At 40.0% G+C, this 26,657-nt stretch overlaps 1 protein-coding gene across 2 annotated transcripts in view; it reads right to left on the minus strand.

The window, feature by feature from the left end:
- The window catches only part of ctnnd2a (catenin (cadherin-associated protein), delta 2a), a 282,204-nt gene that overhangs the window by 102,171 nt on the left and 153,376 nt on the right, over window positions 1-26,657 (minus strand). For both annotated transcript variants that reach the window (XM_069512837.1, XM_020087845.2), the window contains 8 exons: window positions 24,151-24,185; window positions 23,642-23,746; window positions 19,106-19,278; window positions 14,058-14,112; window positions 13,015-13,225; window positions 12,543-12,660; window positions 11,451-11,583; window positions 6,132-6,305 (listed from right to left, as the gene is read on the minus strand). In XM_069512837.1, the coding sequence (XP_069368938.1) occupies window positions 6,132-6,305; window positions 11,451-11,583; window positions 12,543-12,660; window positions 13,015-13,225; window positions 14,058-14,112; window positions 19,106-19,278; window positions 23,642-23,746; window positions 24,151-24,185 (1,004 nt within the window). The remainder of the gene's footprint in view (window positions 1-6,131; window positions 6,306-11,450; window positions 11,584-12,542; window positions 12,661-13,014; window positions 13,226-14,057; window positions 14,113-19,105; window positions 19,279-23,641; window positions 23,747-24,150; window positions 24,186-26,657) is intronic.

Below are 26,657 nucleotides of genomic sequence, written 5' to 3' on the forward strand. Positions count from 1 at the left end.
TAAGGAAGCGCAGGAATTGGCAGTCATCAAGATGCGACTCCTGGAAAGCACAGTGAAATCCCCCCAAGCTGCCTGCGCCTCCGAATGGTCTTGTGGATCTACACACATCAGCTCTGGCTTCTCTAGCGTTTTCAAAAGAGGTAAAAAGCAGCAATTGTGGTCAAGTCAGCAGTAGACCTCTTCTCCTCTTTTAATTGCATTAATCGTGTGAGTAAACACAAATGATCCCGCGGCCAAAATTCACTCCTCGTTTGTTGAGAGTGCAGCATAATGAAAATTTAAAAAATAAAGCAGCTGAAGCTAAAGCCAGTGGATCCTGTTGGGTTACTAAGAGCACAACACAAAAGAAACACACTTGTTCACATTTTAATGTATATATTCTATATGTATAGATTTCCTTCTTCAGTGTACTTTTTGTATTGATTTGGTGGAAGGGTCATTTCGCAGCTCCTTTTTAACTTTGAGCACATTCCCTTCTAAAGGTCTCTGCACAGCCCTGCTCTCCTCCATCACCCGCTCTGTTCTGTCGCCTTCATTAGGAAAACAGATCTCATTAGAGAGGGAGCAGCACATTTAAAAGAGAAAGCAGATCGGTTTAATGGTTTGATGCAGAGCCTTCCTCATATTTCTTTCTCTCCTTTTTACTGTGTGTGTGTGTGTGTGTGTGTGTGTGTGTTTGTGCATTCACACTGGCAAAAAAGACCTGTGTGACAGAGCAGCAACTTCAAACAAAAACAATCCTGCTTTGCTTTCGAGAAACAACATAATTCACAATCACTCACACACACACACACACACACACACACACACACACACACACACACCAGCTTTGTTGCGCTTATGTAACAGACTTGCTCCCTTGTCCTGCCAACTGCATACATTTAATTGCAGAAACATAGCAAGGAAGTGTGTGTATAAAAGTGTGTTTAAATGTCCTGTGATTCTTGCAGCCATGCAGGCTCGCTGTCTTTATCCAAAAAAAACTGAGAGGACAAAAACACACCATGTGAAAAAAACATCATTATTCATCTGGAAGAATCTGGACAGAAGTCAGAAGACAGAACAAGGAAATTGAGACCATGGCAGAAGCTGCAGTACAAAGGACAAAAAAATATCTGCAAACCTCAGAGCACGCTGGGCATTTATACTGACAACATGGAAAACACATCAAGGTGCTACGTTTGCGTGTTGGAGCCACGTGTGTGTTTTATATGATGTCATTGCTTTAAAGACATGAGAACAATGAAATACTTTGTGATTCGCTAAAATACTTGAGGGAAAGGCAAAATGCATTATAGGAAATGTAGTTTGTTAGTGCTCTTTGCCTGCGATTTCTTTTTCAAGTAGCGTTTCACACAATGGTTGAAGATCTAAGCAAGGGAACCAATATTGAAGCAGAATACAGCAGTTTCATATAAGAAAGCTACGATGAATATAACAAGAAGATCGATAACCAGATGATAAGAAACATGTTTGAGGAGTTGAATTAATATGTTTATTGTTCTATTTTTTTTTTTTAAATGTACTGAAGGGGGAGAAAGCAATGGTTTCACAATGAAAGACAAATGTCTAAGCTATCAAAAGTTTTTGATGTCTCTATCTTCTTCAGCAGCTGAGAAATTGAAGTTTTTGAAAATGTTAGCAATTCTGTCAGCTCTAGCTTTAATTCTATGCAGTGCCTTACGTCTTAAAAGCATTAAACTTCAATTCAAAATAAAATGTACATTTTGCTTTTTCAGAACAAATTATTCCTGCATGTGTGAATATATATCCTGAAAATACTATCATCATTATTATTATTCCATATATATAGAAAAGGCTGAAGTAAAGTTTAACAATGTCCAAGACGAGCTAAGCTTTTAGAGCGGATGCAAACTGAAGCGCTGTGCGTGGTGCTGCCTGTCTGGCAGGTGATAAGGCATAAACACTTAAGTACTGTCTCTGTCGTGATGTTGTAAAATGTGTGCAATAAATCGTACAAAAAGCAAATGCCCACCTTTTTTTTTACATGCACATCAGTATCTGCCTCTGTTAAATGTTGAGAAAATACAACCTTGTTTCACCACAGCTTGTAGCGATTACTGATTGTTGAAGAATTTGTGTCCGTCTCCTTCAAAGATACTGCAGGGAGCGATGGTAAACTACATAACATCCCCTTATCAGTAGCAATAGCTCAACCTGGCTACTAGATGCAGTTGACAAATAGCCACGGCAGTGAATCTACCCATTCGCACTGTCACCACCTGAGCTATGTACAGGCCTGATGCTAAGCTATTAAAGAGAAATAGTGCCACATCCATTTAGAGTCACTGTTATTCCCAGTGGTCAGAGTCATTAATATAGGCCAAGATACAGTAGCTCTCCATGACATACACTGTAAGGACAGTAGATACAAAGGGAAAATGTAAGCACAAAGGCTGGGGTGGAGGGAGGGAGAGACATCGAAGGAAAGCAAAAGATTTCAGTGACGTGCACATTCCATTGAATTAGTGGCGATGATGACAGATGAGATAAAGGGAATAACATCAGTGAAAGAAAACAATACAGTTATAGCATATGAAAGAAGACAGAGAATCAGAAAGAAGCAGGGGGAGAGAGAAATCCTTCAGTGAATTGAGTGTGAAGTGTAGGTTGATTTTAAAACCACACACAGTGTCACATTTGAAGAATAAACAAATGTGTGAACCATATCCCGAGGCAGTTTTTTTTTTCTTTCTTTGCTGCGATTCGTCTTTGTAGCAGAATGCATGTGTGCTCTGGAGACACTGTGACCATGCAGGAATTATCGCTCCAAATAGGCCACATTAACCTGCAGTCCTCTGGGGCACTGGCCTGGTTTATCCACCAATGAAACAGTGCATGTCACTGCCTGCACACATGCAAAGTGCAAATACACACACACACACACAATCATAATTGCAGTAAAATTGTGCTGAACATAAAGGAAGAAGGAAAGGAAGAAACAAACTATCAAACTAATGTACAAACTAAGGAAATGGAAGGATGGATGGATGGATAGAGTTGCAGGCATTGGAAACGAAGCAGACAGACAAGTTAACCAATTGACAGTGTTCTAAACTGGACCTGACCGAATTGTCGAGCTTGTTGTCAAACTGCTGTCTGCTTCCGAAGACTACACGTCTGTTTGTGTACTGCTGCTATGACTCGATGGAAGAGGCAGAGAGAGCTGCAGCCGAGAGTTGACAGAAATCACAAGTCCCTGAAGAATATAAAGTAACTAAAAGTGCCGCTGTTAATACAACCAAAAGGAGACAGAGTAAATGATCGGTTATTCTGGTTGTAAACAGACCAAATTCCATTCAATGTGGAGTATAGTGTTGACCCACCAAAGGGTCTGCGTTACATGTTTGCTGGGCTTTCAAAGACTACTCGACTAGTCGACTATCAAAACTTCTGGTCGACATCTTTCATCTGTGGGTTAAGCTCGGTGCAATATTGAAGCAGTCGCATCTACATTATGCAGCAGGGGTTGGTATTGTTATTGACATGCAGCAAGAGCAACAGCCGGAAACAAACAAGGCCGTGTGACCATATTTAGATCCTCAACAACGATGCCTGCACGACATCGGCCAACACTAGCAGTAGCAAAGTTAGCGAGGAGAAGCACCAACAAGTGGACCGTGAAGACCGACCACAATCGTATAATTAATATCATCATATCACCGACCATAAAATGTCCTTTCTCTCTCTCAAACATCTCTCCACATCACTACTGTCAACAGCTTTAATAAAAACTAGTGCATGAACAATTCTAATGAATTCTAATCAATTGAATTGCTTGTGTTCTACCATGCTGCCACCTACTGAGAATTACATCTCCAGTTAGATAATGTGCACTCATTGAACGGCAAGTTTCTTATTTAAATGAGGTGAAATTAGCCTGACACTGCATCGTACACAGACCAACTGAATACAACCTTGCAAACTTTTAAGTGAAATACCAAACATCTTCCTTCTCTTTCCAACCAAATGACTTATGGCACTAATTACATTGATCCATGCCAGCTTAATGAACCAATAATGTGAGGCTGCCATCGCCAAGAAAAGGCACTATGATATAATTAATGACTTATCACTAACTGTGTCAGCAGAGCTCTTATCAGTTCATTATGTGCCACCACTCTCTGCATTATGAATCCTGATTACACCCTCTCCTGGTCACAGTACATGCTATTCACATGACTTTTAGAACATGCTGCGCTGTGGCGAGGCCTCAATTCAACAGCCCAGTGGCTCTAAGGTGCTGTTTGTCTTCAGCGTGTGTTGATTTACCGCTGCAGTTATACGGACCGAGCACAGCGGGGTGTGTGGTTGGTGAAAAAGGCTCACGCTGGTACACGATTTACCACAAACAAAATGAGACTATCTATGAAAATACTGTATCATAGCAGCAGAACAATACTGGTAACCTCATGTGTTGCAATTAGATGTACAAGTCCAATCCACAGTGTATTGATTTGTCTAGCTGCTGTGCAAATTTCCTTTGTGAGTTTTTCTATACCCTTCTGTTGAAAATACAAATACCGGCAAAGTAAATTATAGATAACACTGGATCCTCTCTGCACACCTTTGAAGAACACCCATTTTATTAATCCCTGCTTGCAAGAAGACAATCCTTCCCTTTCTATATACACTGGTTAGAAGTTTCCAGACACTAATAAAAGCAATAACTCACAATGATAGAAGCAAACCCAATGGACCTTTGACTCTGAAGAATGCTTCAAAAGCTATGCCATGTTTTAAGGCGATTCTCATTCAAGTCAAACACTGGTCTGGATATTTACTGCTGTGATTCTGACCCAAATGTTAATGATAGCTATTAAGGCTAGGCTGTTTAATGACATCGAGGGAGCTGGGAATGTGGTGTGACCGACTTGGGTGTTTTCGCGTGGGTAAGATACGGTAATGGGATTAACATGGCGTACCTAAACCCACATTGAGATAAGCTCAATGAGGCTCTATTAAAAATACACAGCTTGCAACAATGGAGCTATGAAGGGAGCGGGTGTCTCTCTGAGTACTTCTGATCAAAAATGACCTGGAATTCATTCTCAACTGGAAAAACAAAATGAGTCGGTGAAGGTCTTGACTTTACTCTTATGTTGGGTAGTGAATGATGTGGCACACAGGTGTCGTTCATTTTCTTTTTTTTATGCTGCAGTATTACAAAAAATAATTAAAGAGGAATAAACAAAATGGATACTTGCATCTTACGTCAAAGTTAAAGTAGCGTCACACCCAGACCACATTACTAACAGCAAGTAACATTAGCTTACTTATTCAGGTGTGTTAAACTTTTTTTTAGTACAACATTAATTTATATTAATTCATCATTTTAAATGATAGTAACAACTTAAAAAAATCAGCAATACAAATTCTTTACATTCTATTATGTATTTTACCAAGTTATGTTAGTGTGAATGGTTCTTTGTCTCTATATGTTGGCGACGTGTGCAGAGTTGACCCCGCCTCTCGCATAATGTGAGCTGGGATTGGCTCCAGCTCCCCCCTTGACCCTCAGTAGGACTAAATTGTCCAGGGGCTGGATTGGTTGGTGAAAGTTTGCAGGACTTGCTACCCAGCATAAAGAAGCCTTAACCAAACCAGATAAATTACATCCTTGCTATTCAAAACTAACAAAACACAACATCTCTAGAGAACACCATAATCAGACCTCACGTGGTAATAAATTGTTCTCATTAGTGTTGTTGCATCTATATATCAAGTAAACCTGACACTGGGTAAGTGAGGAAATTAACATGAGCTGAACACATGCTGTTTGGCTGACACTGTAAAGTAAGGCTGCTAATGAACCATATTTTGCTTCCACATACAAGTTTGTCTCAGCTCTAGGTTTGTATAAAGGCAGATTTTGTCCATAATATTATAATCTATGTTGCTTTCATGCAGTGTCACAGGACAAGGACACAAGTGCCAAAGTCTTTAAAATGTGATACATTTTGGGTTAAAGAACAACATTAAGATATAAATAAGACCATTTTCTTTTCATTGGTGTAAAACATTGTAAAATTCAAAGCAAACAGGATGTCAAAGTGAATAAAAACACTAGAATGAAACAGCATAGCGGTAGAACACAGCAAGGACCTTACCGGTGTTGTTGCGATAGGGGCCTGTGTCCGGCCCCTGGCTCTGGCTGAGGCTCCTCATGGGGCCCTTGTTGTGATAGACACGTTCTTCATAGATGGGATCTATGTGATGTTCTGGGGACCCCAAAGGCCGAAGTGGCTCCTGACTATGCTGACTACTGTAGGAGCCACGAGAGCCTGGATAAAAGAGAGAAGGAGAAAAACAACACTTTCAGTTTGAGTTATATATGTTACAGAATAAGTGGGAACATTTTGGGACAAGGAAGACAATGTGGTTGAGTCTAGTGTCAGGGTTCGGCATTTAGTTGTGATGGTTAAAGTTAGCTGGTGGCTGGGCTCAGCCTTAGAGATAGGGTGAGGAGCTCAGACATCCGCAAGGAGCTCGGAGTAGAACCGTTGCTCCTGCGTGTCGAAAGGGGACAATGGTGGTTGAGACAGGATGGCTCCTGGGCATCGCCCTAATGGTCTCTCACCCAGTAGGCTATGCCTGGTGTAGACCCAAAACTCGCTGGAGGGATTATCTATATCCCATCTGGCCTGGGAACACCATGCCATTCCCCAGGAAGAGCTGGAAAGCATAGCTAGGGAGAGATGTGTCTGGGATACCCTAGTTGGCTAGCTATCTCCTTGGATGGATGGATGGTTTGATGGATGGATGATTAGGATAACAGACTAGGGAATGCAATGTGTCAGTGTCGTCACTACGACAGAAGTTCAGGAATGTATGTCTGTGTGAGTGTATGGAATTGACGAGTTTCAAGATGCACCAAATCAGAGCTCAACAAAAAAAATGACAGACAAATAAAAAGAGACATACATAGTGACACATGAGATAGCAGAAAATAGACAGAGATCGAGGTAGATGAGGGGAAAAAAGAGGAGAGCCTCTGTATTTCATTTTTATAATCTCCATGGAACACATTGCTGGTTGTCAGCTATAAAATAATGAGATGCAGTGTCCCCCCTCTTGCTCTGCGTTTCGCAGGAATCCCACAGACACGGGCCAGGGAAGTCATTGACGGCAGGCATTTGTTCATTACACAGCAGAACAAATGTAAGGCAGGGGCCTCTGTATGAAAATTAAAATTAGGAGAGAGAAAGAACAGAAGGAGGTGGAGATTCAGGGTATGAAGAAGGGGAGTCAGCGGTGCATTGGTGGCACAACAGGGAGATAAAGTGAAAAGACGTGCACACAGTCGTATATGCAGACTTAGATAGCAATGAGTGATGAAGAGACAAAGAGCAGGTCCAGTGGAGCTAATGCCTCATCATATCGCATTAGTTGCGTGCCAAGGATTTTCCAGTGGATGAGGGGAAAAGTGTAGTGCTCAGTCTCGGATTCAAACCTCCTTGTGTATCCACCATCAAGTTAACACAGTCGAAGCCCCTCGACCTTTCAGATCATATCAGAAATCAATGCATGAGTGGCACTCAGCCGTGCTGTAACTTTTTGTTGCAGCTTAGTACTGGTGTCTATTTCTCGTCCTGGCTGTCCAACAAAACTGACAAGGCCAAGAGATTGTTTTAAAGATGAATCAGAGTGAGTACTCACACAGAAATATGCAGTAGGGATCTATTATCCTAAAACGTCTTTGTAGGATAGTCTTTGAGGTAGGGTGATGCAAGCAGCCTGGGGTAAGAACAAGAGCCTGGCCGCACTTGGAGTACTCTAGCGCGGCTTGTGATAAGACTCTGGTTTGCCTGACTTGATCATGACAGTGGTGACTGCGTTTCCTGCAACTGCGTCATCCTTTTTTTCACGGCGTGTTTATATGACCGGCCCGTTAACTTACCCAAACATCCAAAAAAAGGGTCATATTATTTTATATATATATATATATATATATATATATATACATGTATGTATACAAACTATTTGTATGTTCATATTGAGCACTATTTTGAATGCCTATTTATATATATAAATATATACACCCTTATCTTGTATATAGTATACTGCAATTTAGTATTCAATTCAGTTACATTTATGCCCATTTATGTACATATATCACATAAGATTGTATAGACTAAATATATTCACATTGTATACCATACCTTCCTCTATACTTCTGACAGTCTATAAATGCATATAGGTATATGTCTATTTCAGTACCTCATACATAATGCACATATAGTATACATCATCGTGCATTCATCCTGTGATGACAAAATGACAAAAATGAAGGGAGGGAGCTTAAACTTTGGACATTAATGCACCTATTGAGCTTATTTGAAATGAGGTTAATTTCAAGAGAGCTACACACAGGGGGGAAAAAAGAAGCAAGAGAAAGACAGCGATGGTCAGAATATGCATGAAGGACTGCTAATTAGACTCATGGACACACCCATTAACAGCATGACTCATCCCAACTCTCCCTCCTCCTCCCATTCCCTTTGTCTTTGAAGTCGTGGTGATTCAGATTTATTTCTTTATTCAGTTATTTTTTGAGTCACTAGGGCCCACTCATCGAAGTGCTGACCTCTTTCTTTCAAAGGAAGAGGGAACTTTAAGAAGGGAAGGCAGAATGATGCAGAGAAGGAAAAAAATAAATATGTCCTATGTGATGTTTCATTCAATAAAATATTTAAACAAGATAACAAAATGTAAAAGGAAAAAAAACCCACTATGGTCCCTTGATAGTATACAGTCCTGTGGTTTTCGTAATAAAAAGAAAATAGAAAATTGCCTACATTCAATATCTAAATAAAAACCCAACTGGCATCCTGTTTCAATTCTCCTTACACTGTGTTAAAACATCTATCTGACCAGCAAGTCAATTTAATACAATAAAACAATCCTCTACCTACAAACTCCACAAATGTCTGTCTGTCTGTATGTACAATAGCAGGTTGAAATCTGATTTTTTTTCCCCATATCAGCAGTCAAGTAAATCATTCAAATGAATATATAAACCACACACGTGAACAACAGTGAAGCAAAGTCTGTTTCATTTTACGAATAACATTCTTTTCAGACAAGGTAGGGTGAACACAAAGTTTTCGAATTTCACTCTGCACCATAAACCATTTATAAAAAGCCCTGCTCACAATGTCCAGCATGTAAACAATAATAAAGTGAGAGTATATTGTAAAACTGTTTGTTGAGGACTCACTAATGACAACGAATAATTGTAAAGTAGCATCAACGCAGAACAAAACAGTCTACTCCAAACAGGCAGGTTTGAAACAGGCACCGTACTAATATATTCAAATATCCAAGTGATCTCTGCTGTAATCGAAGCTCCATTGTCAACCACCAGTCAATGCTGCTCAATCACGGCCTATCAAACAATATCTAAGTTTTATTCACTAATAACTTTTTATCATATCTGTTTGCTAAAAGAGACTCAGTCATTTGTTTTCCTCGGCTGTGACAATATTTATACACAATGGTTTGTATCGCTCGGGGCCTTCATGCAGAAAGCGAAGGGGAAATGTCTTTTTTTAGTTGACTTCTGTTTCACACAGCACGGCTTCACTGCAGAGTAGGTGCTGTAGAGATGCTGAGTACCACTTCAAACAGGCTACTCAGATTAAATTTACTGGGCTTTTTTTCCCCAGGAGGATGTTACCTACTGGGAATAAAAGAACCTCAACCTCAAACTAACAGTGTCTACAAATATTTCTTTGTTTGTCCAGTTTTGGAAACATGGTGAGTAAAATAATTACATTCAATCAAGTATTTGAAAGCAAATTTACAGGATTGATTAGTTGTCCCCAGCTTGGCGGTCCAAGCTCATCAGAGTAAATTCTGATGATCATTTGACCCAGGTCTGCTCATTATAGTTAAAGTCTGAGATCTATTTTCACCCAGAAAAGAATCAATCCTGCTCAGTCATTCAATATAAGTCTTCAAGAAAGATAAAAGTCCAGGCACTGCTTCAACATTGCTGCCCTGAACATACAGGATCTGGCATAATGTCTCTTGGGTGAGGTCAGAGTACAAAATGCATTGAGATCAGATCATTCACACCTTATTTGGACGAGATGTGGACGACATGTGACTACTTTCTTTTCACAAATCTGTCCTGGGTCACACTGAGTGACAGTCTGTCAACAGTGTGCAAGAGGAAGAAAGTTCTCAATATGTGTAGTCGGGCTTTGTCCACAACATCTTAAAAATTAAAAAAGCATATTGCTATATTACAGGAGCATCAAACATCTGGGGTGTTTGGGTTTGCCTGGAACACACCAAGGAATAGACCTGTAATGTACCAATTTGATTTGTTTTCTTGTTTTAATTTCCGACAGACTGGACACAGGAAGTGCTGCTGTCTCCCACTGGTTAAGGACAACATTGCATTTGGTCCATGCAAAACTAAATGATAATCATTATTTATTTTACATTGAGCAGGAAAGACTGTCCTTTAGATAGTCCCTTTCAAACCAAATAAATGAATTCAAAGTACCTTACGGGTGGTTAGCAAAACATGGAATACATATAGGGAAATGGACGGAGCCCACTGTCCGCACTCTGCTTTAATTTTATTAGTATTTGTGCATGTCATCTGAGAGCTTACTAATGACGAAGCACTGGAAATCATAGGGGAGCAGAGTAGCCAATAGTTAACGAGAAACAACTGTGAGACACGAGGACAAACTTTTTGACGAAACTCAAAGCATCGATATGATGTTACTTTATCCAGGCACATTATCGCAATCTCCTCCACTGTCGTCATGTTTGTTGTTGTCAGAAACGCTCAACTCTGTGCTGCCTTCTAGTGGATGTATTACTTAACAATCTGTAAGTATGGGAGTATGTGGGGATTGACGGTTACATTGTTTGGAATGGACATATCTCTTTTTGTCCATAAAGTCAGCTTAAATTTGCATTTAGTCTAAATAGTAAATTCCTTGAAACATTGGGCTATCGACAGCATTTACACCAACCTACGATGCACCAACACAAGTTCATTTTGGGCTTGCCATTTAGCCAACTCAATTATGTAGAGTCAAGAAAGAAAGCCAATAACAAGTCAATGCAACAGCAGGAGGAAATATGCTCTGACATCTCCCTCGATGTACAGCTGCTGTGATACAGAGTAGACCTTGAGAGACCAAACATAACACACTGATATGCTCATATAGACCGGCTAATTCAAAAGACGTGAATGCAGCACTTGACATTTCTTGGACTCAAAGTATGATGCAACGTAATAGAAAACAGGGGTGACACTGACACTAGATGTTGGATCAACAACAGCCACAAAACATACTCAAAGAGAGATTTCCTCACATCCCATAGTGCAGGTGCTTGTGGTTTATGAGGTTTATGTGCATGTGCATATGCAAGTGAACCTCCACAAGTGTGTGAACTCCCACCTGCTAGACTGCCAGGTCTCTGTAGCGTAGCGGTAGCGTAGAGCTCATGGGAGATCTTGTACTGGTCGGAGGCGTGGTGAGATGCCAGTCTTTTGGGAGACAGAGTCGCATAGCTCCCTATGCCTGAACTCATCTGAAAAGACAAGGAGTTGTTTTTTTCTTTCAAATGTTATCAAGGGGCTCAGGGAATGTACAGGGTGGTGTTTATATACTAGAGCAATTACTGGTTACACTGCAATGTTATGACATGATTGTTGTATTTTCATTTGTGTGGTTCAGATAAAAAAAGTTGTATGTGCAAACCACTTGTAGTTAGGAATGTAATTTAAGTCTTTGAACACCTACAGGGTTTAGATATACACGAAGCATAACCGATATATACAAGGATCTTTTAAAATCATGTTATATTGATATTTGAAATGATTATCCATTCAAAGGATTAAAACTGATTTGTTTTTTGTTGGAGGATATGACTGAATCTGCAATCAGATCAAATCTCTGGCTGCAACATCCAGTTCTTTGTCATAATTAAAGATATAATGAAGTGATCATAACACTCGACCACATGGCATCAATCAGAAGTCTGACTTTGTGATATCATAATTAAATAGAAGGTAAATGACAGCTTTGTTGGAGAAACAGTGGACATTGCAGTATGCATGTTGTTCTTTCAGTAATCTTTGTGTGACTCAGATCACTTTCTAAATCCTCAGAACAGTCAGTAGAATAATTCGCTCTTGAATGCAAATCATGCAGTTAATAGCTAAAGTCAATTAATTTTTCAAAACAATCTGACAAATTCAAATAATTATCAAACCAGAACCAGAAAAATATTTAACTAAGACAGATGACAAGAGGAAATATTTTGATATCATAATTTATCTCATGGACGAAGGGAGAAGGTTCTGTGTGCACACGAGTTAAATGTTCTCAGAAATTTGCGAATCAAACATATTTCCGTGCACAAGTGTGTGTGACATTATTTGTCAATTTCTTTATGGATTTCACCACTTTGAGGAACACTTAAAAAACATCCATATTTAATACTTTGTTAATGTTTTAAAGGTTCTGCGACTGTAAAGCGTTCTCTACCTGGTGAAGAGGTGATGATGATGAGCTGGCCCCTCCCCCCGCTGCTGTGGAGTTGGGTGGAGATGCCACCCTCAGGGGAGACCCGACCCCTCCTGCTGTTGTCACGGCAACAGTGGTGCTGGAAGACAAATAGCGAATAGTAACATAATTTGTCGGAGAAATAATGACTCTGAATGATTAATTCCACTGCACACAGAGAGTGACATGTGAGAAATGTGGAGTGTGCTCCCTGCACGCTGGCAAAGCTTGGAGGACAATGAACTTCAAAGGTAGAATTTCCTATTCGATTCTGTTGTATCCCATCATCATGTATTTACTTTTCTCTCAAGCCTGACTGATGTGTAAATACAGTAATTCCTTCATCTGCCACCCCCTTTATCCACCGTCAAAGACCTCAGACTTTATTATACATCAGTAGTAACAGCGATACGTCAAAATCAATATCAGTGTCACAGCCACTGCGGCTCTGTACCTGTAAGACTTGGCCAGTCGATTACCAGGAGATTGTTTGTTGGGAGAGGAGGAGGAAGGCAGACGTTCAGTGGTGGCGTACCCAGGCGCATCAGAGGCTGATCCCAGGCGCTGAAGCTTGCTGGGAGAACCGGACCCTGAGCCTCCTCTTCCTCCAGACAGAGGAGAACTGACACGCTGGGCGGGCAAGGTGGAGCTGGAGTAGTAGATACCTGGAGAGCAAGAGAATGGAGAGACTCAGTGAAGCGCATACCTCCGTCAAGCCAAACCCCTTATGAAACCAATTTTAATTCTCTGCACCAAGATTTTTATTTGGATCCACACCAAATTACATCAGATATCCCAAAACATGCCAGCTCATTCTCTGAGAAATCAACAAAAATGTTTTAAAAAACTCCCTGTATCCGGTCCCTGATGCAGATCCAAAACAATATTGATTTGGTTGTTTCCTGTGTCATATAATTAATAAACATGGGAATTAAAAGAACGTGTGGTAATAAGGTTCAGCTGATATTGATCATTTGGAGTACATGGAGCAAATGCCTGATATTTAATAGTGGGGTGATATCAGGGAGAAGAAAATAAAAGCATAAAATCATGAGTCTCCAGTGTTAATATCACTTGTTTATAAATTACATTGAAAAAAGAAAATTGTTGAAACCACTTAAAAACTAACTTAAACACACAAAAGAATTAAGTTTGTTTGATTTGATTTAATTTAAGAGGTAATTCTAACACAATCGCTAACTTTAATTTGAAAGACTTAATTTGTTTTGTTATTTTTTTAAGTTGGTTAAACAATTTTCTTTTTCGGTGAATGGAAGAATATTAATCTACAGACATGAGACAATATACTGTACATACTACAGGCTCTGAAAACACTGTTCTACTAGCAACGTTTTTAGTCCAATTCTCATGCATGTCCGTCACTGTCTCCAAATGTCATCTCTGAGTATCCACAGTGCTTCATGCCACGTCAGTTTAATTTATAATACAGAAAATGCATTTCCACAAGGGGAGAGAGATGGGGAGAGGGGACTATACCTGATCCCGCCCCGCTTTGTGATTGCTGTTGCTGGGCCGCACGGCTCGATGTCACCTGAGGGGCAGAAAGGCGACACGGACAAGTTAGGGAGGAAGAGGTGTGACAGCGAAGAAAGGGACAAATGGAGGGAGTGATTGGTGGGGGAGGGAGGAGTTGTGACGTGGGAGAAAGGGAGACTGAGTTAAGGAAAAATAAAAGAGAATAAAGAACAGTAGCCATCAAAAACTTTTATGCACAATGAGTTCAGTCGAGCCTTTGAGGATCCCAAATGAACCTAGAGCAGCTAGTAATGAAGTCCCCACAGAGAACAGAGGGGTGATTCAAACAGACTCACAGAGGAAGACCGTGTAGTCCACGGAGCTCCACTGACTGATATCCCTCCTCCTACAGCCTCGCTGCACCACGCTACTCGGAATCCATGAAAGAATTACACAATATACATATTCTCATCTTAATATTTCTCATCTTTCGTCGCATGATTCTCAATTTATCTAAAATCGTTGACTTCGTTATTATCTATTATTCTTTGTGTGGAGTCATGACTGTTCTCCATGTGCCAGTGATGGAAATGGCAGGGCATCCACTAAAATTGGCAATAAGGAATATACTGTTGGGGTGTCTGTAGATTTAAAAAAAGCCATCGACAATAAGTTCAGGAATATATAGACATATAGTGTAAACATCTGAAAAGTATAAAGAAATGGTTTGACACTAACAAGTTATCACTGGATTTAAGTAATTATTAAGTATAATATTTGGTGATAGGCAAATCAAAAATCGTGTCAATGATGTTGAAATACAAAGAGTGTATGGAAATAAATTCCTGGGTGTGATTATTGATCATAAATTAATTTGGAAATCACACATAAATAATCTCTAAACAAAGTATTGCAATATCACATAAAACCAAGGACATCCTGAATCCAGAAATATAACATTTATTATACTGTTCCCTCATTGTTCCATACATAAGTTATTGTGTGGAGCTGTGGGGAAAATAACATAAGTCCACTTTTTATTAAGTCATATATCTTATACGCTTATGATTTAGTTGAATTAAAGACTGTACAAATAATGTATAAAGCATATCAACAAAAGACCATTTCAATTGCAACAGAGCCAATATTGATTATTACTAACTGAGGGTGTAATAGCTTTGAAAACAGTATGTGATGAAATCATCAACATTTCTTATTTTCTTCAAAGTCAAGTATCAGTCTATGAGAAAAAATCTGAGAATTGCTTTTTACCAAACGTCACATGCAAAACTATTCAAATATATAAACTCTAGCCTCCCGGGAGCGTGGGGAACATATGCCAGTGCTTCACTGAGCCTCATAGGCTTATGTTGATGTTAAACGCTGTAAAGGTGATTCAAATACATTATTACAAGAGTGACGTGGCTGCAGTTGTAAGAGGCTACATTATGCAAGCACACAGTCACTGAGTCACCTTGGCGCACTGTCATCACTGAATGTACGGTAATTGGATTCAAACCTTCTGTTTCGTACAAGTAACAAGAATATACATTGTCAGATTTTATACATTTACATTGTGTGACATGACACATGCATCCATGTCTGCTATTCATATGTCTGTACAGTATATTATGGTCGAAACATGTGCGCACATTTATACAAACACACACTTGCCTTGTAATGTATAATGTAGACATCTCATCATCCAATAAAACACACACACACACACACAAACAATCTGGAGTTATGTTTTAGTTGGTCAGTTACAAATATGTGAGTATTCGCAACTGTATGATTGTGCGGGAGTTGGCAAACCTAAATATAGCACACGATATCCTCTTATGTTCTCAATGACAGTCTCTGGTTGTATTTTCCTGCTTTGTGACGAGCCAAAGACAACAGGCCTTTGGTTTAGCACTGCTGTGTTTGCACAGGGGGTCATGGAAAGTGTCTTATCACCGGTTGAGTGGATTAGAAGTCTCCTTCTTAAAAAAAAAAAATCTTAGGGTTTATGATGGCGGACAGGAGGAGAAGCAGAGACAGGGGAGACTCTAAAAAGGTCTGATAATGCATAATGTACTGTACAGTAAGCTGGTGTGCTTTCATTTGTTATCTGACATGTTATGGCACAACAACATGCTATTGTGTATATGTGGCAAATTCTTACCAATGATATCAGAGAGGAAAAATTACAATATTAAGACAAACTGCTTTTAATATTTCAGTGTAGGTTGTATTTAGAATTGGGTGAGTAATAGCTTTATGAGCTTGTCCTTCAAACAAGCTACATTTCTGCCTTCACACATAGCAAAATGCTTTTGCCCCAGAGCTGGCACACAACACACTGTCACACTTTCAGTGGTCCCACATGCTGCGTAAAATGATGGAACATGGGTGGTCCACACCTTTGACATGGGCCACAAGTGAGCCATAACAATACCACATGTCAACCAAGGGTGGACCAAATTTGTTGTGCCCTTGTGGTAAATTCGCCATTTACTGTAAGGGCCTCTTTAGGTTTCTCTCCAGATTACACTTTGCCTAGAGCACCACGTTTGCTAAAAAATGCCCAGATTTGTTTTGGGATATGTGGGCCACGTTTGTTAATTTAATTTAGACTCACATCCATTTTGTTTGGGCCACGAGAAGGTCAAGGTGGTGGGATTTATCACTTGCATATTTTCAAAGTGTAGCCTGCTCTTCAAAAAAGCCTAGCTCAGCTTTTCCATGATTACCAACCTTAGCTGTAAGTGCTTATCTTTATAATGATTTCACAGGTCCTCTGACTTGAACTTCAGCTAAATGTGAACTACTGCTGAACACTTTCAGTCTTTAAAAAGAAAGCTATTTGAGTATTTAAGATGTTAATAGTTTTAGGTTTAAATGCTTTACATATACTGTGTAACTTGATCGGTTTGTTTAAGTGCACATGGACAGGATATTAGTAAAAAGGAATAGCCAGAGAGAGGGACTCTTGAATATGTATGAGCCAATTTGAAAACTCTGTCCACCATAAAAGTTCCCTGTGTTAGTTTAGTAGGTTATGAAGCCAAGTGAGAGAGCAGAGGATGATGAGATACAACCAGCACAACTGAGTTAATGGTTTGTGTCGCATGATTGTACTCGACGCTGCAGCTCTGCCTCACTCATCAAGATTTAAAGCGAGACTGAAATGGACTTTGGACTGATGAAGAGGTGCGTGGATGTTGTGGAATGAATAGGTGAATGGATAGATGGATAGATGGATATGGATAGCAGATTGGCAGAGTAAATAAATTATGAGTATAGATGAATTGTTGGCTGAATTCCCTCGTTGAAGTAACGCTGTGACACACCGTGTGAGGGAGAGCACTTTCTCAAACTCGCTCTGTGTCATCTCGCAGTGCTGCTTATTTTCCCCGCCAGTAAAACACTGGGATGTTTGAGGTGCCATGTATCCATGCATTATTAAAGCTGGGCCTCTCAGGGTTATAAATACCCTACAGAGGAGCAGCAACATGCCAGACTTTCATTTTCTCTCTCCCTGTAACAGTCACTTGTGAAAACTTGCTAAAAAAAATGCACACATGGTGGAAGGCGTGCATGCAAAACAATCCCATGTGCATATACACACATGCACCTCCAGCTGCACAAGTCTGTCTGTAAACACACTGACAAAACTGCATGTATATACATGCTAGTGCTGCTAGAATGGCAGCTCCATGCAAGCTGCATCTGCCCATCCAGCAGCACTGGCATGGGTAAAGCTATTCATGGGCAACAAGCCCTGCTGACAACACTGGCCCCATTACTCTGACAAGCCAAAGACATCAGAGAGAGGAATACACACACGCACACACACAAACACACACACACACACACACACACACACACACACACACACACAGAGAGATGGTGAGCAGAGAGAAAAGCAAGGCAGAGGAGAAGGGAAAAGAGGACAGGAACACTGCAATACAAGGACAAGAAATATATAATTCTGACTCTAGAAAGAACAAATGAGAATTCCTTTTGCCTCATCTGTCCCTCCATCTTTATGTCTGTCTATTTGTTTTTCTATCCTGTCTTTTCCCACTTTATGTATTATTCATCAAGGGAACGACTGAGCGCTTTCTCTGAAACCAGAAATGAAATGAGCTGAAATGAGCTTGGTGTGACTGTAGTGGGGGAGGGATTAATAAACGTGTTTACAAAGACAGACCTTGTCACTATGTGCAAAGAAACACAAGCTTATACACACCGGTTTGCACACACACACACACACGATACAAAAAAATAAACACAACACAAAACAAACACCATTTACTTCAGAGCTCACTGACAACTTGTGCAGGTATTTACAAAAATGTGTGTGTTTCACACAGTCCTATTGATCCTGTAAGCGAGACAGCAATGTTATGGTGTTTCTCTCTTCATCTTCAAACTACTTTGGTTAACATGTGACTTTTCTCTTCCTGTAAAAAACGAGATTTCATTGACACATCTCTGTGTGTAATTAATTGTCTCCTCTTTTTGGTCACTGAGTATCTGATTACCTTCCTCTTTCTAAATAGCATTGAGGAATTCCTCCTGAGCCTTTTACTTCCTCCAAGAAGCAGAAAGAGTGCTCTGGCCTGCTTGAAGAGGACTTCATTAAGGCTAATGAAAAGGGATTCTGTGTATATATGTGCAAAAACAAATCCACATTCTGTGAGGGTAATTCGAGTCAGAGTTAGACTCAGCTGATGATGTCAGTGCATGAAAAAAAGGGTTAAAGGAAAAAAAAAGGTCTCTGAAGAGGAATCAAAGAAGCAAGGGATCTAGAACTAGCGTGCACATTATAACCAAACACTGTGCTGGTCCTCAAAGGACTGGATGGCTTCATTTATTGCAAAAAGTCACTTCAGGTGAGTTACTTTCACAGTCAAAATCATGTCAATTACTTAGATACTCTGGTGGTCAGCCTAGTATGGAGACTGAAAGCCAAAGACTTCTGAGCAAAAGTTTACAGATTCTTGTCCGACTGTGCATTTCATCATCATCATCATCAACAGCAGCATCTGCATTACCGTGTGTGCAGCAGCTTTTCTTACCTGGTTGTAGCTGTGCACAGCTCCTCCAACCTGCCCGCTGCGCTGAGGAGTTGCTGCGGAGATGCTGTCGCTAAGGGCGAGGGTCTGGTTGCTATGGTAGCTGGCAGAGTACTGGAGCGAAGCCTCCGGGGTGGAGTTGAGCTGCAAGGAACTCTGGGAAAGGAGAGCCGGTCCTACCGATAGAGACGGGAGTGGTGTGTGTGGTTGGGTGGGAAGAAGGGGGTTGAGTTGAGTTTGTGGTTTGTGTGTGTGCATTGGAGAGAGCAAGAGAGAGAGAGAGAGAGAGAGAGAGAGAGAGAGAGAGAGAGAAGGGGGCAGAAGAGGGAGGCAGAAGAGAGAGAGAGATTAAGAGTGAGAAAGAGAGGGGGCATGAAGGAGAGATTGAGAGGTGAAGAGTGAAATGGGGAAGAGAGAGAGAGCAGCAATTTAGAGCAGATAGTGCAGCAGTGCAGCACTCCGTGAGTTGGCGATGGCATACATAATTTATTAGCAGAGGGGAAGAGAAACAGAGGAGCAGAGAGAATGGGAGGAGGAGGAGCAGGGAGATGGAGAGGATGGGAGGAGGAGGGCTGAAAATAAGAAAGTTGTAATAGATGGAACACCTAACAACTCGAAACTTTATCCTAAACATGTTAATTTCTGCTTTGCTGCATCGCGGGATGTTGCAATGTGGCTTCATACGCCCTGATTTCTGAGGCAAACTCGAGTCTCCTTCCAAAAACGTTAACAGTCTGAGCTACCGCTGCAGGGAGTGTACTGAATGAAAGGATTTGGTGAAAGGTGAGGTATGGCTGTAATAACACACAGCGCACACACTGAGAAAGATAAGTAAGGTAAGATTCATTAATTCAAATTGGTTCAACAGCATAAAATTTCATGATACAATTCCCCAGATTTATGTGTGCAGTGGATACATTTTAGGAGGCATCCAACATCTTTGCAGGTAAAATCAGCTTTATTTATATATAATTATTTATGAAGGCTTTGTCTAATCATTATATTTAGAGGATAAGAAATAAATTGTATAGGTATAGAAACAATAACCACTGATTTCTGCTAAGAGTTGTTGAAGGTGTTCTACTGGTCGTAGTTACGGCACATAATTAGAATTGTAGTTATGTCATATCTATATATATAGAGATACATATATATAGCCGAATTTTTCTTTGCAAATCATGAGCATCATCCTGTTCTTTAACTTTTAAAAGTGTGTGGTTATAAAACAATAAAGACACAGAAAGGTCCAGACGGGTTTTTATTTTTTTAAGACTCTTTTTGGAGTTGAAGTAACAAAACAAAAGCTGCTGAACTAGAACCAGAAAAATAAGATGAAGATTGTACTGTATTGAATTGCGTCATATTCTTTTTTAGCATCTCATTGGATCGAATTGAATTGTAAATCTAGTCGGGGGTGTAACATACTGGCTTTATATGTATCTTTCATGTACTGGATAGTCATCAAGATGCATACTACATCAGCATCAGTCATGAGAATGCACGTCTCGCACAGACAGATAACAATCTCACGGCCCTATCCCCCCCCAGTTTAGGAGCAACATCACTGCCACCACCTGACAGAGTCACTACTGTGGCACCGATTAATAATCCCCTCACTCTGAGTCCCCTGCCGGGCTCATAAAGCTCATATTGATTGGGACGAAGAACATCATGAGGCAGTTTTGAAGATGGACTATCTTCTAAACTGCGTATGGGGTGATGAGGTCGGCTGGAGGGAAATGTTACAAACCACTCAGTTGTCAGTGGTGTATGTGGTTGCATACATTATCTGTTTGTGTTTGTGTGTGTGTGTGTTTGGTTTTGATTCACTCAAGAGCAGTTGGGTCTGTGACCTGTTCATTCGGCAGTCTATACATATTTCATTATGTTTCTATTCTTATTCTACCCCCACTCTGAATACAAAATTCCAGTGCACGAAATGTATGTAATTATAGTTTGTAGCATAAGGAAGCCAAACTAGGATCATTCTCCTTTCCTTACTTTTGAGATTTCAAATGTTTGAATATCATGAATATATCCTCACAGAGTCTACAAGTGTCTTCCCCAGAGCTCGCTGGCATGTCGGCTTCATCCCCAAAATAACAAAGAGCCTTATTATTGTTCTTCTATTTGCCTGCTCTCCTTCTCTCTCCCTCTGTCTCTCTCTTCCCCCAGAATCCCTTCTTCTCCCCATGACTCTGTGCGATGTTAACCAAGACCAACTCTGCTGCTTCTCCTCTTCATAAAAGACTTGTCTTTTCTAATCTCAATTCATTCCCAGCTTTTTATGAATTATTGAACAGCACTTTGTGTTACACGGTCTGAGTGGGAGCTCCCAAAGTTATCATCACTCAGCTTTGGTGTTTGTTACATTGTGTGTGTCGTGTGACAGAAACTGTGTGTTTGCCTCCGTGTTCAAACGTGGGATGGAAAGTTTGTTTTTGTGATGGATGGTCAGATGAAATCTTTAAGTTTGTTCAAATGGATGTTTGTGCACGTGTGATACTTCACCATGTAGGTGTTGTAAGTAATGTGATGTAAGGGTGTTCGCTGTTTGTGTGAGAGGATGAAATGTAAAAACACTGTCGTCAGGAGGGCTTTACGTCCTTTTGTGTCTGTGTTGAGTCTCAGTCTCCATTTTCAAATGAAACATGAATTTTTCAACAGCTCAGTATAATTATGAAAGTCTCTCTCTCTTTATCTCTCACTCACACACATGCGCGTCTCTGTATAGATGTGGGGACACTCATTGACATAATGCATTCTCTAGCCCCTTACCCTAACCTTCAACATCACAACTAAATGCCTAACCCCAACCCGTATCATAACCCAACCTTAACCTGACAATAACCTGAACCTAACATTAAAATGTAATTATTTGTTTTCTGTCCCCATAAGGAAAAAAAGTCAGCATGTAATCCCTTAGTGAACAGAATTTGATCTAGGACTATGTGTGTCGCTATAAACTAAATGTATGTACAGCTACTGTCATGTGGCCCACAAGCAACTACAGTGTCAGCTGCAAGTTAAAAAACAAGTTTGCTATGTGCAGCCTTTCACTGAAGACAGCGACATGTCATAATTTGGTGTATTTAACATTTAGCTATTTGCAGTCTTCGCTTATGTGGGAAACACACACACTGAAGCTGGGCTGAATTTGTCTAGTGACGCTTTTGGCAGAGTAATATTTCCGAAGGTGAATAAAATAGCTGGGTACGGAGCAGCTATAATAAGAGTGCTCACAATGAAAAGTGCCGTCTATCCGACCTTTGAAATTTGAACTCATGGACTTCCGACAAATACGAGTCTAACTATTTGACATGTTTTCCACTCTGCTGTAGCTGCTTTGCATTGAAGAAAGCTGCAGTTTCAAGCACACATAACAATTGTATGTGTCGTCCTACACAACTCCAGACTTTGAAGCATTCTATACAGTTGTGTTTAATGCTATAGGTGCTCCACTATATGGCTAACCAAAATTACACACGGTGAAGCTTATGCTAAACTATGAGTATGAATGTGCTGAACCCCACATACGTGCATGCTCTTAAAATGCCATCCATTACAGTAATATCAACCAATATCTAAAAGGTCAGCAGACACTAAGTAAAATAGGAACGCAGTGTTCCACAACCAATGAGCTGCAAAGAAAATGCCAAGCGCATTTAGAGACCTCTTATGCAGCCGGCCTCTCAATCACAGACTGAATTTGTTCATCAGAATCCACAGCTCACATGGTGGAAAAGCTGCAGGACACTGGGCAGTTATTGGTACAAAGAGGGACATGGTGTGTTTGTGTGTCGTTTCTCTGTCCATCTACACTTCAAAAGAGCAATGACATTTTATCTAGTTTGTAATAGGGCTTGCAACTCTGACTTTCAGTACCAAACTACAGCACAAGTTTTCATTTTGTGTGTAAGGGACATTTTCACATTTTATATTCTACTTAATCTAACTTTTTAGATTCTGTCTGGTCTGGAACAAAATCCTCCCTTGACTCAACTCGCTTACTGTAAGAAGAAATGAAATCTGAGTGAGAGCTCAATATTAACACAGGGAATTGCTGCACTTAGGCCAGATATCTAATGGCCTATGGGACTAATAAGAGAACATTTTCTCCTTTGCTTTGAGCAGAACAACATAATTAAACATTACACACCCACCTTGTATTTAAATCAACCATAGATATTATGTTTTTATTAAAAAATGTCTGGATATGCTTAGTCACTCTTTTTATTCTTTGCCAAGAGTAACATGAAAATAAAAAAGATAGAGAAAATATAGATATATGTTTTGAGGGAGCAAAATGTATCATTACATTTGCTAAGCTGACCTTAAGCAGATTGTGTTCATATCCTGTCTGCACATTTTCAACAGTAAATGGGAATAAACTAAATAAAAATCACATTTGGTTTTTGCCTGAAATGCATTTTGTTTGGTTAACAAAAGCACAAAATGGAATTCAATATTTTTAATTGGACACTTCAGGTTATTGCCCACCCCAGACATAAGCACATTGATGTTGGTAAGCCAACTTACGTTCTCCGCTGTCCAGTATCCCTGATTCCTGAAGGGAGCGAATGCAGGAATCCACCAACTCCAAACCAGTGGTCAACTCATCCTCGATATCCTTCTGTCCATCCGCTGTGAAAGACGCAAAACAGGATGTGAGAGATGGAGGACAGGAAATGAGGGAAGGAGAGGGTGAGAGATGAAAGAGATCTCCCTGCACTGTAACTTGAATTCTCTACTCTCACAGTCCATAAAACTCCGAACATTATGTCTTGGTTATGAGCTGTAGGACATTTTGATTAAATGCTGGACCCTGATAAGTCTTCCCTGGGAGCTGCCTGTGTAAATGAAGTTGTTGGAAAAGTGTAGTGGATTGAATGATAAATGTGTGTAAGTAAATGTGGGAATTTGTGTGTAGTTAAGTCAGTATGAAATCTTTAAAAAGACAGGTTTGAGCAGTCACTTCATGCAACAATACCTTTGCATGCATGGCTGAGCAGCAAGTGCAAAGTGTTTGTACGAATGGTGAACTTTACCTTGAGCGTTCCAGCGAAATTGCTCATCCGTCGAACTGCAAGAAGAAGAAGGTGGTCAATAATAAGAATGATCAGAGAATTAAGACAATAAAATAATTTACTGGACTGAAAGCACCTGCCAATGAGCTACATGTGTTTTATTCTGCAGAAGTCTGAAACACAAATTACAAACGAAATAATGGGAACAAAACTCAAATGTCATTTCAGCTTTTAGTCAGGCCCCGGCCAATTACTGTAGATATTTTTCTGTTCTCGAATGGAAGGTGTTGTGGACGTGTACACAACTACAAAGCACACATTCAAGCTCAGGGACGCGCACACAACCAAGACTTGTTTTCCATTCTCTTGATCACTGTCAATTGATCTGTGATTGATGGGAAGAGGGGTTGAGCAGAGAAAAAGACGAAGTCAGGTAGACGGAAAAAAGAGGAAGAAAAAGAAAGTTGAAGACGAGTATTGAGCCACCAGCTGTGGGATCAATACAGACACAGACACACTAAATGATACATATAGACTCTTTCATCTGACTTCATCTACACCATTAGTCTGGCTGTCTGGCTGGTTTCTGTGCCTGTCCCATTAAGACTGTTTGGTATTCCACATGCCCAGACTTCTTTCTAATTGAATGTCTGTCAGTGTGTGTGCTTGTGTGATTTGAGGGTTATTGCACAATTTGTGTCTAAAAGCGCCAGTAAGCTCTCGTGTGTGAACAAATTTGAGGTCTATGAGAATGATAGAATATGTTTGTATGTGTTTATTTGTCTATTTGACATGACGGTGATGATTATACCTGAGGTGGTATTGGTTTCCAATGATGGGGCATCTTCTAAATGGTTGAAGTAGTTTTGATTTTAGACGCAACAGACTATTTCTGAAAAGTCATACTCAGGGAATCATGTGTGGCAATATACTGAAGTCAGCATAAACAGCCTAGCAATTTAGGTCATCATGAATGCTGTATGTAAAGATGGATATAATAGATCCTGAAAAGTAAAGCCTTAAAAGTCTTGATCCCCCTGGTGTCTGGCTGCAGTATAGGTCATAAACCCCACCTTCTCCAAGTGAATAGGACAAGGGCCAAACTAAAAATTCAAAATGCAACTCCAATAACTTTTTCTCAAAGACGGTGTGTGTCATTTTAATTCTTATCACGCTGATGTTCGAATAAAAAAAGTGTTATTTGATGCTACAAAAACAGAGTGAAGCTGATTGACAGCCGAAATTCCGCATTATAGCCGATCACTACTGTGTTGCCTTTTGACTGTAAATGATCCAAGATGGCAGCGTTCAGATCTGGGATATTTTAGCTTCATTTCTGGATAGTTGGAGAGAGTGGAGACGCGTCGTCTGTGTGTGCTCTGCTGACGTTTCACATGAGTTAGCATGCAGATAATGGCACGCTAAAACCATAGCTGAAACCAAACCATAGCCATCTGTATCCTAAATGTACCTGCTTGATTGGTGAAACGTGTTGAGGCTATTACAGAGCATGCAGAGTGATATAGCTCATTGTTCTTAAAAGCACTTACAAGGCAATTACATTTATGTTCCGCCCAATACACAATAACAGCAACTGTTTATATTATATGAACAGTCAGAGTGTGAGAGAACAGTTTGCCCTTTCACAACTGAACATTGCTGTACTGGTTGAAGGAAGGAAGGAAGGAAGAATCAGTATACACTTGCTTCTTATGTGTTATGATATTTTTGACATCATCTGCATGATTCCAATTTATCTTGCCCCTGAGGATGCAGCCTGTCCTGCATTTCTTCAGTTACGTAACCGCACTAAAGAAGGAATGAGCATCCATTTGTGCAATAAAGCTCAGAGGGAAAATTTGCAGATTTGTCCAAGTGAAATGGACACTTTAAGACTCAATAGTTACTCTCCAGCTAGTAGTGAATGATATAAGTAAAGGTCATTGGAAGCTAAACGAAATGCTTGCAAGGCTAATGAAACACCATCATTATGAGGCAGCACCAGCCTGAAGGTCAGTAATGTGGGACAGTGATCAAAGGATCTTTCGATTGGACCAGAGGAAACATTTTCAATCCTAAATTAAAAATTCCTTTTGTGAGTTATCATAACTGTCTGAATTAAGATAAGTTGGGAAAATCTTTAAACGGTTAAAATAAATAATCATAGTGCTAACCACTGCTTCTCTGCTTGAGGATAGTAGGTTACCTCAAAGAGACTAAAGTTGTTCGTTTGGAAATGTAATTAGATACAGCAGACACAATATATGTGTTTGCACATTAAATTTATGACATTTGGTCAAATCCCATCTTTCACCTAAATATCTGAATTTAAGTAAGGATTGGGTAAACACCATTAAATTTGATTGTTTATTTTGTTGACTCTTTATCCAGAATAAAGATGCATTATAATCTATCAACACTAGAAAATGCTTTGTTAACTTATAGCTTTAAATTTCAAAAGCAATTTATTCAGCAAATATACCAGGAATATGGACAGTTATAATTTTTTCACCAATAAGTGTCATTAT

This window comes from Paralichthys olivaceus, chromosome 17, assembly GCF_024713975.1.
Source record: "Paralichthys olivaceus isolate ysfri-2021 chromosome 17, ASM2471397v2, whole genome shotgun sequence".
NCBI lineage: Eukaryota > Metazoa > Chordata > Actinopteri > Pleuronectiformes > Paralichthyidae > Paralichthys > Paralichthys olivaceus.